Genomic DNA, 17,459 nt, shown 5'->3' with positions numbered 1-17,459 from the left:
AGGCGCTCTACCGACACCAGAGAAAAAAATTGCGGACGGTGTGAACGTTAAAGAAGAGCAGACTCACGTTCCGATCATAGAAGTCCTTTCGGTCTGCTCGATGGCCGACCAAGATGCACCCCCAGAGACGCAGGTAACTCTTAACCCTTTCGTGCACCCTGTCACCTGATAACATGACTAAAGCTGTCCACGGTAGTCAGCGCTGGGTCCCTGAAAGGGTTAATCGTATTGAGAATGCCACATTCACTTCATCCGTGGAAGGTCACAGTACACGGTCACTGCTCTGGGAAGTACGGATCAAACTAAAATTATTACAACCATGTGTGAAATTGGTATCACGTGACCGTGGCGGAGTTACCGGGTAGGTGACATTTAACTGAGTGAGTGTAGGGAACAACATTTCCCAACGGGAGCCATTTTATAAAACCGTTTCTCAGAGGACTTATTGGGTTGTTTTTTTTTTTTTAAATGTATGGCGCCGCATACTGCAAATGGCCTACGGGGTTGTCAGTTCCTCCACCTACTCCCAATTATAGGGAAACATTCCATTCATGCTAGTATGGCTGGCACAAAGCCCATGAGCAAAACACTATTTTTTTATTTTTTAGTTTAATATATACAACGTACACATACGCAAATCCTGTAGTCTACATCGAAACATGTTTGTTCAGAAAAAGCCGCTGTACGTTTTAAAGTAGAATACACGCACCTCATGTTCCAGAGTGAAACGAGCGTGATCGCTGCCGACGTGACACATTTGCTCGGGAAACAGGCGCCGGAGTAGTTCATTAAATTGGGAAGAACCGAGGCCGTTATTGGGTATTGCACGAGGTTCGGATACGGGCACGTCTGTTCATAAAAACACAAGTTCACAGCACCCGCTATATGTTTTGTGAGCCACAAAACCGAGGTGTTAATATGTTTTCACGGCATAGGATATGTCAACATATGTTGGTCACGTGTTACGCTTCGAAATATTGACTTAAGCAACTTGTGGCGAGGGGTGGGGGGGGGGGGAGGGGGGGGGGAATGTCAGAGTAGTTTTAGTGCAAAATATAAGAAGAAAGACTCGTTTTAATTGATTACACTTCACATTTTTGTCATTTTCATCGACATTTGTGTGGAGTTGGGTGTTATCAAGCTTCGGTCAACTCGGTCGAAGGGGAATGGCAAATGATGTACAACGTTGAGTCTTTCGAGAGATATTTTAAAAACAGAGCAGTGCACAGTCAGCTTGCATACGAAATGTTCAAGTTACGAAACGCCTCGACAGGAAAATATTGCCTCTTGTTACGGACGATAAAAATACAGTACGGGCTGCTCCTCGCGGCTCCGAGTTTCATGAACGCAACATACTTCTATCTGCTGTCCCATTGGCTACGACCGGCGTCTCTACTTCGAACATTTTCTAATTAAGAAATGTCTTCCAGAACCAATTAATTTCATAAGTAGAGGTATCACTGTATATGATGATTATTATTTATTTTTTAAAGCCATTTGTCATCCAGTTTTTAGCTAAACTTTACAATTGACACGGCCAACGTCGTTGGCCCGCATGATGCTAATTACTTTCTACGAGCAGGGGGCGGAAAAAAAAAAGAAGACATTTCTTTTCATCCTTCACTTACTTTTGATCTGCCAAACATCACTAAAGTAGTGACAAAATGTCCTTTCATAGTGCCCCCGCTGTCAAAAAACAAAACAAAACATCATTCGGCTATGGTACCAGATATCGTGAACCGCGATTGTTTGTCCCACTTTATCTAACATGTCAAGGTCACCTTAAGACAGATGGCCTTTTGTTTTGTTCCCAACGTGAAGCTGAAGTGAGTCTGCTGTTGCTCAGCGCAGGAGCGAATCTGTTCGAGTGGGATACGGCTGGTGATCAGCATCAAAAATAAATACAAAGATAACATTAATAATCTGAATAAGGATATGAAAAATCCTTCACTTTTATTCTTAGCCACTCTTAGGTCATGAGGTAAAACAACCAAAAGATGGCAGGATGCGCCATTTTAGATTTGAGAGCAACCCTGTCTGTGACTGCATGAAAACACACACACACACACACACACACACACACACACACACACACACACACACATATATACATATGTGTGCAGAGTTGTTTTGTTAAATTGAAGTGTTTGTTTGCCGTAAATGGGACAAAGTATAACTGAGATCTTGGATATGTGACGCGGTCACCGTGTAAGTGGCCGCTGAACAATATGGAAGTGCAGTCTGGTGAGTTGATGTCACTCATGGCTAAATACATAATTTGGTTATCAAAAGCCATTCCGAAATGTTTTGGTTACTTAATAGAATAAAACCACTCTTCAGGCAAAAGCAAACAATATTACCATCAGTCACTGTTCAACTCCATATTGACTGTAATGTATACATATTCCTGTTTTTATATTTTTTCATCCATTTGATGCTCACGCTCTCTTAAAAAAAAAAAAAAAAAAAAAAAAAAGATCAGCAGTTACTCAGTACTTGAGTACCTATTGGGAGGACTACTTTTTACTTGCGTAAGTCATATTCTAAACGAAAGGTACCAGATGTGTCCAAGTAAACAAGTAAAAATACTAGAGATAGAAATTTGGGGGATCTCCTGAACTGAAGTGTTGATTTTCCCAGCCTAGTTTTTAGTTTTACTCCTTACATTTTTACGCAAATATCTGCGGGTGCTATCTATTCCTTACATTAAAAATAAGCCCTCTTTTGTATTTCTTTTGAGATTTTGTTCTTTCCATTTTAAAAAGACCTATCTGGATTAGTAGCGCCAGGAACGCCGTCAATACTTTTGACAGCGTACTCTTTCCTTGAAATTTCTGGCTACTCAAACAACCTTTGACTTTAATAGCCAGAATGTAAAGAATGTCAAACCAGTTTGCACATCGTTGTCACACGACGACTGGCGTTGGTCATTGAACGCATCTCGGCACTAACTTTTCTCACTTCCACGCGAGATAATAGGAGCTCCTTGTTCATTTTGAACGCCACCGTTAGAAACCAGTGAATAAATAACACCGAAACTGCTCTTTTATTTTGGGATGGGAGAGGGGGGGGGTCATTTTCTAACCCTAAATACCGCATGTGCCTCGGGTGACTTGAAAAGCGTCGCCGAGATGCTTCCGTTTACGTTACCTGTGCTGCAACGCCACAAGTCCCAGGGTGAGCACCTGAGCCACCTCAAGCTGCGTGGGCCACTCTCCGGCCGCCACACAGCCGAATACCCCGCACTCCTCCCCGATACCGGACTCCTCGAACTCCATCTCGCCGCTGCCTGCTCACTCTCCGGTGCCGCCGCTGTTGGTAGTGTTGTTCCAAGTGGCCGAAAGGGGGATCTGCGCATGCGCAAAACTCTTAGCTCTAGCTCCCAGAACACGTGCAACAACAGGAGCGTTTCTTTCAAGACACGGTCGATTAAAACCCCATCAAAATTGCACAAAATCAGTTAGAGGTAAGAGCACGTTACGTGGAGGTCAACCGTTGTCTTAAAAGAATCACAAGTTGGCAGTTTTGTAACACGGGCGCCATTACTTAAACTTCAAAAGGTGTAATCAAGCATCGCGACGGGCTGTGAGATAAATTTGATAACAAATCACCTCTATCGAGCGAATCAATAGTGTTGAGCTGGCAGGTTGGCGGAATTGTCTCGCTGTGTCACTAAAAAGAAGAACATTGTGAAAGTTTCATAATGTAAGCCAAAAAAATTGGCCTCTTTTTGACATGCGTTAGAGGCGGGGCGTCTCCCCACCCATTTGACAAATGTCAGCTCTTGTGATTGGTCCAATTTAGTGATTGGCGAACTGTGATTGGCTGTCAGAGCATGTAAGAAACGCTCCATTTCCGGTTTCTGCCCTGCCTGGCGTGCACGCCTCCGGATCTCATCCTCACTTGACAACTTTTTTGCGTGGCTCACACTTTGTATTTGTTTTATTTGTCGTGTAGCTTCGCGGCGCGTCGAAAAGAAACATGACCTCAACACAAGGTACAGTACAATATTTTGGATTTTGCAACAATTAAAAAAAAAAAGACCAGATTACTGCCGGGAATGCAGTGAGGAAGGACCAGATGGAGGGCAAAGCGGCCATCGCCAATAAAACCACGAGCTGCGTGTTTGAACTGTTGCAGCAATCCGGTGAAAAAGCCACAAAAACGACATTCATACACACTGTCTGCTAGATTGACAACTGCAGGAAAAAAATTGCGTCTAAATGAGTAGTTCCAGCCAGTGCTCAAACGCCAGTGCAGTAAATCAAGAGATTTAATGGCAATAACTATTCTAAACTCAACTTTACTTCATTTAATGACAACAACCAAAGAAAACGTACTTTTTATCTCTATAAATTTATAGGTATATAAAAAGGATGATGCATGTTTTTTCAGTGATAATGTTTTGTTTTCTTGAAAAAAAACCAACTTTTTTTTGTGCACACTTTGGCTTAACTTCAACTTCTTTAAATGAATATAGTCCAATGAGTTGTAGTATCGTTTTCCAGTGCTATTTTGATTCAATATTTATAATTTCAACATTCAAAACGTACCTTATTTTTTGTGTATTACATCATGTTGGCGTTAAAATTATATTAACACAATAATTTTTACTCCCCATAGACCGTTTTTGGAAGTGACATTCTTTTGCCAGCTTTAGACAACCTAACTTGATACCATGTAAAGGATTATGATGAGTTATGTTAACTTTTTGCTGTTGAAAGTCCACACTCACGTTGTCATGTGCTGTTGCATTAGCCCGATTCTTGGGTCACTCGGCACGCCGCTTAAATTAATTGTCTAACTGTAACCCATCTGCAACTCATGAGACCATCAAATCTTGCACATGAGCACCTTGTGACTTGTAACGAAGCAGAACGTAAACGATGTTATCCACCCCCACTTGCCTCTCATTTAAGCATTTGACACTCCTTTTAATTTTTTTTTTTTGTGCCCGCCCCCAAATTTGTACAATGTTTGCCTCTCATTTAAGCATTTGACACTCCTTTTAATTATTTTTTATTTTTTTTGTGCCCGCCCCCAAATTTGTACAATGTCTTGCAGGCATCAAGACGGCCTTCGTGAGGCAGCACTCGGACACGGCGTTTGTGGCGGCGCACTGTGAGATGATTCCCATCGAATGGGTGTGTCGCAGGGTTGCCACTGGCTCTTTCCTGAAGAGGAACCCTGGTGTGAAAGAGGGCTACCGCTTCTCCCCACTGAAGATGGAGATGTTCTTCAAAGTGAGTCCGCGCTCAATTCAAAACACTTCCAGGTGCGCTTCTGTTCAAATTCCACAAGGAGCAAGAAGTGAAGTGCACATAAAACACACAGTTGTGTCACGTGCAAATAAGCAGTTGTTCACCCTGCCCCCACCCCTTCTACTGCTTGGCCAATGCTAAGTAGAGATTTTGTTACCATGATGACTAGGAGCAGTTAGGGTGTGGCTACTTGTTAAGCTCCAAGCTTGCACAAAGTGCAAAACACAGGTGAGCAAGGAGATCGTATTTTCAGTGGTGGAAGCAGTGTATATTTATCTAATTATTTTGCGGGGGTGGGTGGGTGGAGTTTGAGAAGAATGTTTTAAAACGAATATGTAAAATATTTCAATGCAAGGCATTGATCTGCAAATTAAAGACAATTATCCAGAAAATCAAAGGTTTCTTAAATTTTTTTTAATGTTATTAATCACCGAATAAATAAAAACATTTAAATGTAGCATGAATACACCCAAAGCAGTGATTGTATTTTCATTCAGGTCGGCAGCACTTCATGAAGCTACTAAATTGCAATTGTTAATTAGATTTTTTTGATGTGTCAGCAGAGACAAATATTTACAATTTTCACCAAGTGGTATGCGGTTACTACACTTTGACCCTTGTCATTTAAATTTTAATTTCATGTCAACATTTCTGCCCCACCCCCTTTATGTAATACAAATCTTACATTTTAGCATGTTTTGTATTATGCAAATATGACTGGGACAGTTGAATCAAATTTATTCCATGAGTGACACGCCTCCAGCCACGCTCGGGTCAAATCCTGAATTCACAGCTCGGATTCTGGCCCCCCAACGTGTATGGAATGAAGCAATACTGCTTGGCTTCTCCAGGACGACGCCAACAATGACCCGCAGTGGTCGGAGGAGCAGCTGCTGGAGGCCAAGTTTTGCCCCGCCGGCCTCGGCATCGGCCGCTGTGAGGTGGACATAATGAACCGCAGCACTGTGGCCATCTTTGAGATCCTCGAAAAGGCCTGGGCTACGCAGAACTGCACACTGGTTGATATGAAGGTGGGTGGGTCTGTCTGTCTGTGGGCATATGTGCATGATTTTTGAATGCTTGTGATGTAGGAGGGTTTTTTTTGGAGGGGGGGGGTTGTTTTTATGTTTAATTTTTGACAATTGTGAGTTTTAGTGGATTGGTGTGCATGTGAGATTTTTGGCTGTGTAATTTATTGAGGGAGGGGAGGTCTTTTTTGTTTTGCACTCTTGACAAAACCTAAAACAAACCATTTTACTTGCTCTAAAAACAGCTTTGAAAAATAAGTGACATTTTAAAAAGTCAAAATCAAAACTAAAATTGAAAAAAAGAAATCTCCAGAAATATAACTGGTGTGAGTGAGCGATTTGTTTTTGTGTGCGTGTGCGTGTGCGTTTGACATGCTGCCCCCTGCTGGCGAAGTACGGTTGGAATGATTCTGAAATGTTCTTTGTTTGGCTTCCAGATCGAGTTTGGCGTGAACGTGAAGACTCAGGAGATTGTTCTGGCCGATGTGATCGACAACGACTCGTGGAGGCTGTGGCCCGCCGGAGACAGAAGCCAGCAGAAAGATAAGCAGGTTTGTCTTGTTTTATTTATTTATTAATTTATCTTAACGAACTCATTGACTTGAGTTTGCTCTCCGCCCCAACAGGTTTACAGAGACCTGAAAGAGGTGACCCCTGAGGCCATGCAAATGGTTAAGAGAAACTTCGAGTGGGTCTCCGAAAGGGTCAAGGTGCGCCAAATCCTTTTTAGTCCTCACTTATCAGAAGAAGCATTTGAACTTTGTATCTTTTTAATCAATTTTGGTAGGTGGCATTCCAAATGAATCATGTTGAGTGAACTCCAAACTGCTTATGCATAAACAAATACATTTATTGGTGCAAGTCGGCCGTGCAAGCTGCCTCTTTGGGTAGCTGAAATTTGCAAGTTTTCAGTGTTTATAGGATGGTTGCTTTGGCACGCACATAACTGCCATCAAACGATCTATTTTTTTTTTTTTTTTTTGCCTTGAAAAATATTTACTTCTAAATATAGAAGTAAAGTATAGTAGGCTTAATTTTGAGGGCTAAATTAATGCCGCTAACTGTACCTTATGCTGCACCTGGCAAGCTGTTGCTGGAGTTCCAAGCCAATGGCAGGGTGGTGGTCCTGATGGGCTCCACGTCAGACATGGCCCACTGTGAGAAGATCAAGAAGGCCTGCAGCTCTTACGGGATTCCTTGCGTGCTGCGCGTCACCTCTGCGCACAAAGGCCCGGATGAGACTCTGCGCATTAAAGCGGAATACGAAGGTTGGTCCCTCAACACATTAGAGGAAAACCGATTTTACTCAGCTGATATTCGGTGTCTTGGAATTATTATTTTTAAAATCGATTGACAGATAGATCTGTCATCAGAATTTTCTCATATTTTTGCTATTTTACCAGGAGACGGCGTTCCCACAGTGTTTGTGGCGGTGGCTGGCCGGAGCAACGGCCTCGGTCCCGTGATGTCAGGTAACACGGCTTACCCTGTCATCAACTGTCCGCCCATCACGCCCGACTGGGGCTCCCAGGATGTGTGGTCCTCCCTTCGTATGCCAAGCGGTGAGTCCCACTTTTGATTTTATTCTGTTTTTTTTTTTTTGGTTTGTTTGTTTGTTTTTTAATTACAATTGATGAGATCATCCATTCAAAGTCTTTCTTTCTCTTTCGCTGCAGGTCTGGGCTGTTCGACCATCCTCTCCCCGGATGCAACCGCTCAGTTTGCGGCTCAGATCTTCGGTCTGACCAATCACCTGGTGTGGTGCAAGCTGAGGGCGTCCATGCTCAACACCTGGGTGGCCCTCAAGGTGGCCGACAAGAAGCTCCAGGCCTGCACCATCTGAGCTAATGTCACAGAAGCATCATCATCATCCTTTTGGGCTGATTAATCTCTTCTGATGAAGCAAATCTCTAACAAAATTAATCTTCCAACCATTCCATCACAAATAAATTGTTAATCTTTGTAACAAAATGTCTCTGATCTTTTATCATAGTGCAAACATTGTACAGTCTTACCACAACATGTGATTAATATTGTGTTTGTGGAATATGAAGTAAAGCAGCAAAATCCAACTGTTATTAGCTATCTCCCGGGGCAGCCATTTTGACTTGTCGAGTGAAAATGACATCACAGTGCCTAAGGGCTCAGGTAACAACCAATCATGGCTCACCTGTTTTCTTGGTTTGGTCATGTGATGCTAGATTGGCGGTGCATTTGTGGAAAATCGGATTTATCCGACTCTTGATTGTCCCAGTTCCGACCTCAAAGCGTTTGAGGCTGATTTTGATATATTTTTTGCTCGTTTTTCTGGTTCATCAAAACACATTTTGACCTCCAGCAAACCTTCATAATTAATATCTTCTCTTCAAAGCATTTTATTTGTTTCCCTAAATAACTTCATGCAAAGAGATAACGCCATATATTCCTTCAGTCAGGAGAAATGTGTTACGTGAAGTTATTTCGAATAAATAACGACAAAAAAGAGATGAATACATGTTTATAAATTTGTAAATTATCTTTCGGCATTTACGGTCTGTCTCCATGGGAATCTCCATTGTCGAGTGACACCAGATTGAAGCCTGTTAGTGGCGTCGGGGTCCTTTTCTTCTCGACTTTACAACTAATATAATGGTCAATGCAAACAGTCAAGTTCGGTCTTTGAGAGCCTCTCATTTCTCCATACAGGGATTCTAGCATGAAACATGCTCTGATAATTGTTCAGCGGAAACCCAATAGAAGTTGTCAGTAACCGTGGCAACGTAAGATGGCTACCCTCTGCATATACAGTATTTTTTTTATTTATTTTTATTCATTTTTATTTTTGCGTTTATATTTTGGCTTTGTGGTGAAGATATTCCGCTATTTTATTTGTTTTTATTTCCTTTTAAAAAAATGTTACTTACGTTGTTAATTAATTTATATTTTCCTGTACGTACGTATTTCAACAGAGTTATTTGGTCTCATCCAATTGCAGGCCTTCATTTCCACCACAAGAGGAAGCCGTTTCCCATGTTTTCTACACTTAACTTACACTTTCGGTCATTTGCAGTAGTTTACAGCCAAGGGAATGAGTTAGAATAACTTCATGCCACTTTTACTATCTATTAAGATATGTGTGTGTTTTTTTTATTCCAATATATCACAGCGCTGCAATCCTTTGCTGACAACAAACAATAATGGGTTAAATGACCTGTGATGTTCCAAAAATCCTGGTGCACGTGTGGGTGGAAGAGGTGGGAGGATAGCAGATGAGCGCCAAGAAGAAAAAGAGGAGGAGGAAGAGGCTGCCGGTTGAAATTGCAAATGCATAGCAGCAGTGGAGGAGGTAAGAGTGCCGTGATGTCATCACCGCAACGTGTGTTATGATGGGTCCGCGTCTCCTTGACGACCGTAACGTGGCAACAATGCCTCCATGTACAACGAGGCACATTTTCCCTCATCCTCATTTTATCTCTTTGCTTACTATTCAGTGGTTCCCCTCTTGCCCGCCATCGCCATGGATACCACAATGAGAGTAAATGAATCACCAGCGTGGTATCCCTCCTTTCGAATGACTTGTGAGTATGCAGTCAACAACAGCATTGCTGCACTGCTTACTGTGAGAGTGAACGAGGCAGACTTTAAAAAAAAAAAAAGAGCCTTTTAATCATATTTAAGTATCACTACGGAAGCTTATTTACAAAAAAAATATGATGTCATTGCTTTTTTTTGTACAAAATATGAGTGGATAAATAGAACACGCATGACTTTACATTTCCATCGAGCAGATAGGTGTCAATCATTTTGTTCTGTGAAATAATTTTTTTTCTTTCATACATACATATAACCTCTCCCAAATGGAGCTAAAGCAATAACAAATGCCATCAATTAGCGTTTTCATAGCCACATAATAATTCACACTGCTAAAACTGTTACTGTTGCCCTTGTCTGCAAGCCATTCTTTTCATAAAAAGATGACACTTTCCTACAAAGTAAAGATTTTAGCCGTTGCTGTTTTATTTTAAATGGTATTAAATTCATTCATATATACACAAAGCATATGCATTTTTTTTTTGTATTTTGTTCCATTACTGTACCAAATGTGAACCAAACCATAAACGTAAAACCATGGTAGCAACTCCTGATTTTTGACATCCTGATACACTCCTTGCAGTACATCTACAATGAATAAAAAAATCTACACACCCCTATTCAAATGTTTGGTTTTTGTGATATAAAAAAAAAAATAGACTAAAATAAAAAATTTCAAAACTTTTTCCACAGCGGAATTTTATTTTGGGTCAATCAGAGGCACTTGAAATAGTGGCAATTGTGTGCTGGGGTGTGCCACCAATTTATCTCAGTTCATTTTTAATTAATTAATTAATTAATTGAGTTGGACAAATAGGTCACAATATTGTGACCTATTTGTCTTTTTTTTTTTTTTTTTACATCATGACAACATTGAATTTGAGGAGGGGTGTGTAGACTTTTTATAGTCACCTCTGGAGATTACGTTGCATTAATTTGTTTAATTCTGAACGCAGCCACATCCCCAGTTCCAAGAGGGTGTGCACACTTATGCAAACACGGTACCTCACTTGTTTATGTTTATTTCCCCTCTCTTAAAGGAATTCTGTTTTTCATTTTTCAGTGGATTGTACAAGTTATATGTCACGTGACTTTCCTTGGTCTCATTTTCGACAGTATATCCCAAAAATCTGGCATTTGGAAAAGGGTGTGTGGACTTATTATATTGACTGCATGTAACCTGCCCGCTTAGGCCAACCCCAACGCCAAAGTGTCCCCTGCAAATTTCTGCGTCATTCCTCATCACAGGGCCCCCAGGTCGTGGCAGGAACGCGATTTCTGCCGCAGGAAGCGGCCGGAGTCCCCACGTTCGCGTTGGTACCGCGGAACCAGGTTGGACAGAAAGCGCTTGGCTCGTGAGGTGATGCTCTCCCGCTGGCCCCCGGCAATCATGTCCTCCGGGCTAGTGCCCGGGGGCCACGGGGGCTGACCCCGGGCTAGCCGCACGACGCACTCCAGTAGCTCTGGGGTGCGGTGGTCCAGAGAGGCCGAAATCTCCAGATAGAGGCAGTTGAAGAGGGCCGCGCTGGACATGGCCTCTGAGGGGGGGCGGAGCCGCACAAAGAGGAGTTTTTCACGACACGAGCGAGGGAAATTATGTTCAATGAAAACAAATAACATAGAGTGCAATAAATGAAGAATTAAAACAGGATATCGTGATCGTCAGTTCTCCTGCTTTTTACTCCTGTACGTGGTGTAGAACTTGTGTCTTGAACCTGTGCCTTTAAGGGGCGTGGCTTAGACAGTGACAATTATCTGTTTCTGAGAATCTAAGCATGACTAGTGGCCTGCAGCAGATGTTGGAAAGTGTTTTATTTTGTGTTTGTTAGGCCTGTTTAATAAACAGCTGAAAACGCAGCGGAGACTGTGACTCCCCTTTCCCGCTGGTGAGGGCATCACATCACCTGAATTGTTGCATTTTATTCGGCACTCTGTTGCACAAAACATTCATAATGCGGGTCCTGATTAATGTGATGAAACCCCCCCCCCCACTCCCCAGGATAACTGCCACCTTCCACAATAGAAATAAATCATAATAATGGCGGCAAAGCCCTACTTTTCTATTAGACAGTGCTATGGCCTGACCAAATGAAGCTCCTACCGATCACTTCAACACATTTCCTTGGAACCATGATACCACAAGATGGCTCCAAAGCACTATTTTTACATTAGACAGGGCTTTGACCTGACTATTAAAAAAACAGCAAACCGCAAATACGCGAGGTACCGCTGCACTCGTTCGTCTGACCTTGAGAGGTGACTTCTCGGGAGCGGACCAGGTCGCTTTTGTTGCCCACCAGGATGATGGGAGTCTGCGGCTGGGTCTCTCGCAGGAGGAGGCGAAGCTGCGCCGTGCGGTGGAAACTGCGCCGATCGGTCACCGAGAACACCAACACGCACGCTTCGCAGCGCAACGCCGACAGGTCCTGACAACACACACACACATAAATGCATTGGATCTTCTGGAGGTGAGGAATGAATCCCACAATCGAATATGGTTCGTGCTGTTAGTGCCGCACTCCCACTGGAATTCGACACCTTCATACAGTCATTTCGCACATCTGTGGGCAGCCCGGACACACACACACACACACACACACACACACACACACACACACACACACACACACACACACACACACGCACACACGCGCGCGCACACACTTGAGTCATGCCTGAGGGAAAAGAGAACACGCAAAACAAATGGATAATGAGCACAGTGGGTCGTCACGACGCGACCATTGTTTTGATCCGTGCAGGAGAAGTGCAACAAACGATGCGAATGCATATCCACACACACACAATTATGTCTTGTCCTCCCCTGCTCGCATGCACAATTGTGGTCCTTGTTTGGGACTCTGATTTGCGGCTGTTGAGACATTTGACGATATTTTTCATCAGGATTCACTTGATCGATCGATAACAACATATTTTAAACAGAGATGGCTTGATATATTTAGATCATTTAAAATAACTATACAATTCAAAAATGAATATTGAAAAAAATAATTGAAAATGAAAATGAAAAATGCATTTTGTTTTTCAAACGTACTTTGTAAAATAAATATTCTGTTTTTAAATATTACATTTTTTTTGTCTTTTAAGTCGAGAAAAAAACGAAATTCTCTCATATTGAAGTTTTTTCTATTATTTTGTTTAAATGGAGGAAATTTCATCTTTAATTATAAGATACAATAATAACTAAACCATTTTTAATTGTTGTATGTATTGTTTTATTATGTTATTTTGAATAAAACCTAATAAATAAAATACATCTTTCATTTTTTTTCAATCAAAAAACATCTCAAATGTACATAAATGTCATTCGCATTTTTTCAAAATTAAAAAAACATATATATTTATGTATTTATTTTTCTTTTTTTTACATTCAGATATTTGGCTTTTTTGGTTTGAATATTTAGACTCTTCATTTATTTTGATTTTTAAAATATTATTTAGATTCGATCATTTGTAATATGTGTTTAAAAATAGAGATAATAAACACGAAAGTGTAGAAAAACACATTTCGTTCAATTTGATTTCAAGAAAATATTTCCAAATGTTTCGATTATTTGAAAATCATTTCGGTTTTTAGTACGCCTTATTCTAATGTGGGTCACAGAATTATTCTCATTTAAATTTTTTTTTTCTCCCTAATGTAGAAAAATAAATGTAAAAATATATTTTTGTAATGAAAGAAAAAAATATATATATATTGTATAATACATCAATTTCGCGTCGATATTTATCCTAAACGCAATGACTCGGGATAAGCATGCACGATAAAGAAAAAAAAAAGCGTGGGCGTGTTTGTCTCACGTGTCTCCAGTTGTCATAGATGAAGATGGTGCTCTCCTCGTCGTCCACGGTGACGACGCTCACGTGACCCTCTCCTGACGGCAACGAGAGCACACATTAGTCCTGAGAAGCGCAACGAGCCACCCCCAAGTCAAGCAAAACAAACAACCTTCAGAATCCACCGACGCCGTCCTGTCTCCGTCCCCCGCTAGGGCGAAAGCCAGCGATGACTTCCCCACGCCGTTCTGTCCGAGGAGGGCTATTCTCAGGGGGCCGCCGTCGGGCCTTCCCTCCGCTTCCGCCTCCTCCGCCGCCGCCGATGGTGCCGCGTCATCCGGGGCCGGGCTGAAGCGGATGGGCGGCGAGGCGGACGCTCCGCAGGCGGCTTCCGAGGACCAGTCGCAGTCGTCGTGCACGGCCTCTTCCCGCCTGAGCTGGTGCTTGATGGGCAGCGGGGTGCTGCCTCGGCGGATGGTCGGCGTGCTGGACAGGGTCATGGGGTCACACTGGAAAGCATGTTGAAAGCAAGGAACCGTTTTAGGTCACCTCAGGGGGCGTTCAAACCGTACACGCCTACTCGGTCAGGCTGCGCACGGTGAATTATTTTTGCCAGCCGGTGAGTCAGTACGAGAAGAAGTTGGCAACCTATTAAGAAGGAAACCTATTGTGGAATCATTAAAATACCAATTTATTTCATGTTGTTATCAAAAGGATTCGGAGTGGCGGTGAACTGAACAACAAACAACCATTTGGCTGATACTGGACACTAATTCCACAAAAAGAGCCACCTGTTTATTGCCACCCATTGAAGTTTAAGATAATTGTCACCATGTAGTATATTCAAAATCATTATGCGAGCGAGTAAAAGCAATGGATAAGACAAAAACATTTGCACAGTTTATCTGTACTCGATCCCTCCGTGTATACAGTTAAGAAATCACCAACAAACTTATCGTCTCACAACTCATGCCCGAAAGATCTGTATAATAGAATGAACCAACAGCCGTCACTTCCTGTGGGCGCAAAAAGCAGGATTGAAGAGGATTTCACATTGAATAGTCCTCAGCAAAATTTTATGCTGAACTCGAAATACTTGTTTTTTGCTCTTCTTTCACGTCTAGTGTCAAACATAATAGAGTGGCAACATCTAGGGGCCAACTGTGGAATTACACCCAAAATAAACAACATGTGGCCGAGCAAAACAGGGTTACAGTGGACCCCTGCAAACTTGTGGTTCGACACCCACATATTTGTTCAATTTTTTTTTCAATCTATTTATTTATTTATTTTATTTATTTATCTGTGTGTTTTTTTTGGGGGGGGGAGCGGTTAAAAATATATGCATGAATATTACTGTTTTTATTTTTCCCAAGGCATTCCATTGGAAAATTAATTCTATGCAGATTTTCCCACAAGCTGGCCCCAGATCCCTCTTCCCTATTTAACGTACATAAACATTTATGAAGTACAATGACATACAGTCTTGATTTCCACGTTAAAATATACATTACAAATTTGGTTGTGGTGTTGCTTGGGGAAGGTTGAACAGATGAATTACATTTTCACTCTTTTCATTATATATAGCTATACATAACTATATAATTATAGCTACAACTATAACTACAGTATAACAGATAGATAGATAGATAGATAGATAGATAGATAGATAGATAGATAGATAGATAGATAAACACACACACACACACACACACACACACACACACACACACACACGAGCAGCATTTAATTGACTTGTTTGTTGATCGTTCGTCTACCTTGAGGGGGTCCTCCTCGATCTTGAGTTCGTCTTGGGGCACATCTGTCGGCATCTGCAAGCTGAGACAGACGCTGGATGAAGAAACGGTGGGGGGGTAAAGACACAATCCAACAGCAAGCTCCGCCCCCGCGCCCCAACCCGCCCATCACATACTGCCCCCCCCCCTTCACCCACCCACTGAGCACCTGAGCCCTGCTCACCTGTCACGCGTCTCTCTGCAACTACAACAAGACGATGGTAGATTTCTCTCTCTCTCTCTCTCTCTCTCTCTCTCTCTCTCTCTCTCTCTCTCTCTCTCTCTCTCTCTGAGTTGACCTTTCTGTGTCGGTGCGGGTACGTACCGCTAGAGGGCAGCAAAGTTCAACGTCTCCGTGACGAACAGCCATCTCCATTTTCAAAGGCCGGTCCAGTTCAAAAGCGACCTTTTTTTTACACCGATGTCTCACTTTCTATGCAAATTTGTTATGATATGAACAATCTTTCAATCAATTTCTACATATAGTAGACACTAGCTCCGGTTCGGACCGTCCCCCCCCCCTCCCCGCCTCCCATGTATACCACGGACAGGGACTGTCTATGTAATATGTTAGCGTGCTTGGAGCTCATTGCAATGTTATATGCTTTGCTTCATACTATTTATCTTCTTTTAATATGGTATTGCTGCTGAAATGTTGCAAATGACCCCACTATGGAGCTAATCAAGATTATTTTATATTATTATAGTGTGTGTGTGTGTGTGTGTGTGTGTGTGTGTGTGTGTGTGTGTGTGTGTACTGTTAATATTTATACAGTATATATTACAGCTTCTAAAATGAGTGAAAATAAGAAGCCCCAAAGTGTTCAATGAAATATCCGTGTTTATTTGACGAAACCGTAGCAGGCCAAAGTATTGATCTCATTCTACTGTCAACATGGGTATCGATATGATCAATATATGAATCGCTCTGCACTTCGTTAAAATCCGCGATGTGCACATGCTCCCTATAGTCAGAATGCAACGCGTGGTCGTGTGAGTCACACACGCGTGTGCATGCACGCATTTACACACACACACTCACACACACACACACACACACATACACACACACACACGCACACACTCACAAAGCCACAATAGAGTCCGGCAGTGGGCTGCCAGGACGCTATTATAGGCCTAATCCTGCGCCTATTCTGCGGGCCAGAGAGAGAGCCAGAGAGACACAGAGAGAAGGGAGGCGGCGTTGAAGATGAGGTCATCCCAAACAGCGCATAGCCGGGGTCACTGCCCCCCCCCCCAAGCCACCCCCCCGGATGAAGGGATGGAGGGATGGATGGAAAGAATTGGCTGAGAGGTACGCGTGCACAAGCACTGAATGGAAAGCTACAAAATGACTCCGTGACTAGCCAGAGCGGTGGTGAAAATGCAGGCGGCGCCCCAACGGATGCCGACCGTTTGCGTTCAAATGCGGATTTTGTATTTAATACAGAGTCGTGATTTGAGTTTTGGATGAAGAGGCGGAGTTAAGATTAATCGGGGTTGTTAGCCGAAGTGACTTGACTGTATTGAAGGAAAATAACGACGGTCAACTATTCATTTTTGAAGGCTCATATTGTAAAATGAGTTTGAAATGATATCAGTGTTTGTGTTTTGTATTGTTAATGTAGTCGTTTATAAACATTTTTAGGGCTGTGTCAATTGGTGTCAAATAAAATGTCATGTAAAAAAAAATGAATGTTATCGTGCAACGACATTCGTTCATGCATTATTTCCCCTTTGTCATATTATTCTGACTTTATGATAAAACGACAGGCTTCTAACTTGTCATGCAACATTACAACTGTTATAATATGCCCGATTTAATTGATGTGATGAAAATAACTGTTCTGACTTTATCGTCATCCGATGTTATTTTCACAAAATTAAACATTTTTATTCACCTTCTGTTTCAAGACTTAATACTCATAAAGGTAAAAAAATCACATCAGATGACTTTAATCTCATACTCTGATTTAATTATTTTAATTGTTTTATATATATATATATAT

General features: G+C 42.0%; 3 protein-coding genes and 1 long non-coding RNA gene across 5 annotated transcripts in view; 2 read left to right on the top strand and 2 right to left on the bottom strand.

Annotated features, from left to right (window-relative positions):
• Positions 1-3,727, bottom strand: part of ppat (phosphoribosyl pyrophosphate amidotransferase) — a 13,445-nt gene extending 9,718 nt beyond the window's left edge. The window contains exons 1-2 of one of the 2 annotated variants that reach the window (XM_019896929.1): positions 3,612-3,727; positions 3,151-3,350 (exon numbers count right to left, since the gene is read on the bottom strand). In XM_019896929.1, the coding sequence (XP_019752488.1) occupies positions 3,151-3,278 (128 nt within the window). In that variant the 5' untranslated portion in view covers positions 3,279-3,350; positions 3,612-3,727. Of the gene's footprint in view, positions 1-67; positions 145-3,150; positions 3,351-3,611 lie in introns of those variants that run through there. The other variant, XM_019896930.1, reaches the window with a different exon arrangement.
• LOC109532213 (uncharacterized) overlaps positions 1-3,991 on the top strand; it is a 4,213-nt gene extending 222 nt beyond the window's left edge. Inside the window, exons 2-3 of the long non-coding RNA XR_002171340.1 lie at positions 3-133; positions 3,958-3,991. This is a non-coding gene — a long non-coding RNA (uncharacterized LOC109532213). The remainder of the gene's footprint in view (positions 1-2; positions 134-3,957) is intronic.
• Positions 3,992-4,036: 45 nt separating this feature from the next.
• Positions 4,037-8,260, top strand: LOC109532211 (phosphoribosylaminoimidazole carboxylase, phosphoribosylaminoimidazole succinocarboxamide synthetase). Its single transcript, XM_019896931.1, has 8 exons — positions 4,037-4,147; positions 5,065-5,243; positions 6,113-6,292; positions 6,727-6,840; positions 6,916-6,999; positions 7,377-7,557; positions 7,693-7,851; positions 7,966-8,260. The coding sequence occupies exons 1-8, from the start codon at positions 4,081-4,083 to the stop codon at positions 8,130-8,132; spliced, it is 1,131 nt and encodes a 376-aa protein (XP_019752490.1). The 5' UTR covers positions 4,037-4,080; the 3' UTR covers positions 8,133-8,260.
• Positions 8,261-10,856: 2,596 nt separating this feature from the next.
• Positions 10,857-15,702, bottom strand: LOC109531918 (GTP-binding protein REM 2-like). The gene is made up of 6 exons (XM_019896457.1): positions 15,635-15,702; positions 15,433-15,493; positions 13,827-14,163; positions 13,679-13,752; positions 12,108-12,285; positions 10,857-11,397 (listed from the first exon to the last, which is right to left on the bottom strand). The coding sequence occupies exons 2-6, from the start codon at positions 15,484-15,486 to the stop codon at positions 11,102-11,104; spliced, it is 939 nt and encodes a 312-aa protein (XP_019752016.1). The 5' UTR covers positions 15,487-15,493; positions 15,635-15,702; the 3' UTR covers positions 10,857-11,101.
• Between the last annotated feature and the right edge of the window lie 1,757 nt (positions 15,703-17,459).

This window comes from Hippocampus comes, unplaced genomic scaffold (genome assembly GCF_001891065.2).
Source record: "Hippocampus comes isolate QL1 unplaced genomic scaffold, H_comes_QL1_v1.1 scaffold22, whole genome shotgun sequence".
NCBI classification, from domain to species: Eukaryota; Metazoa; Chordata; class Actinopteri; order Syngnathiformes; family Syngnathidae; genus Hippocampus; species Hippocampus comes.
Note: the sequence above shows the minus strand (reverse complement) of the source record. Positions and strands in the feature narration are given on the sequence as shown.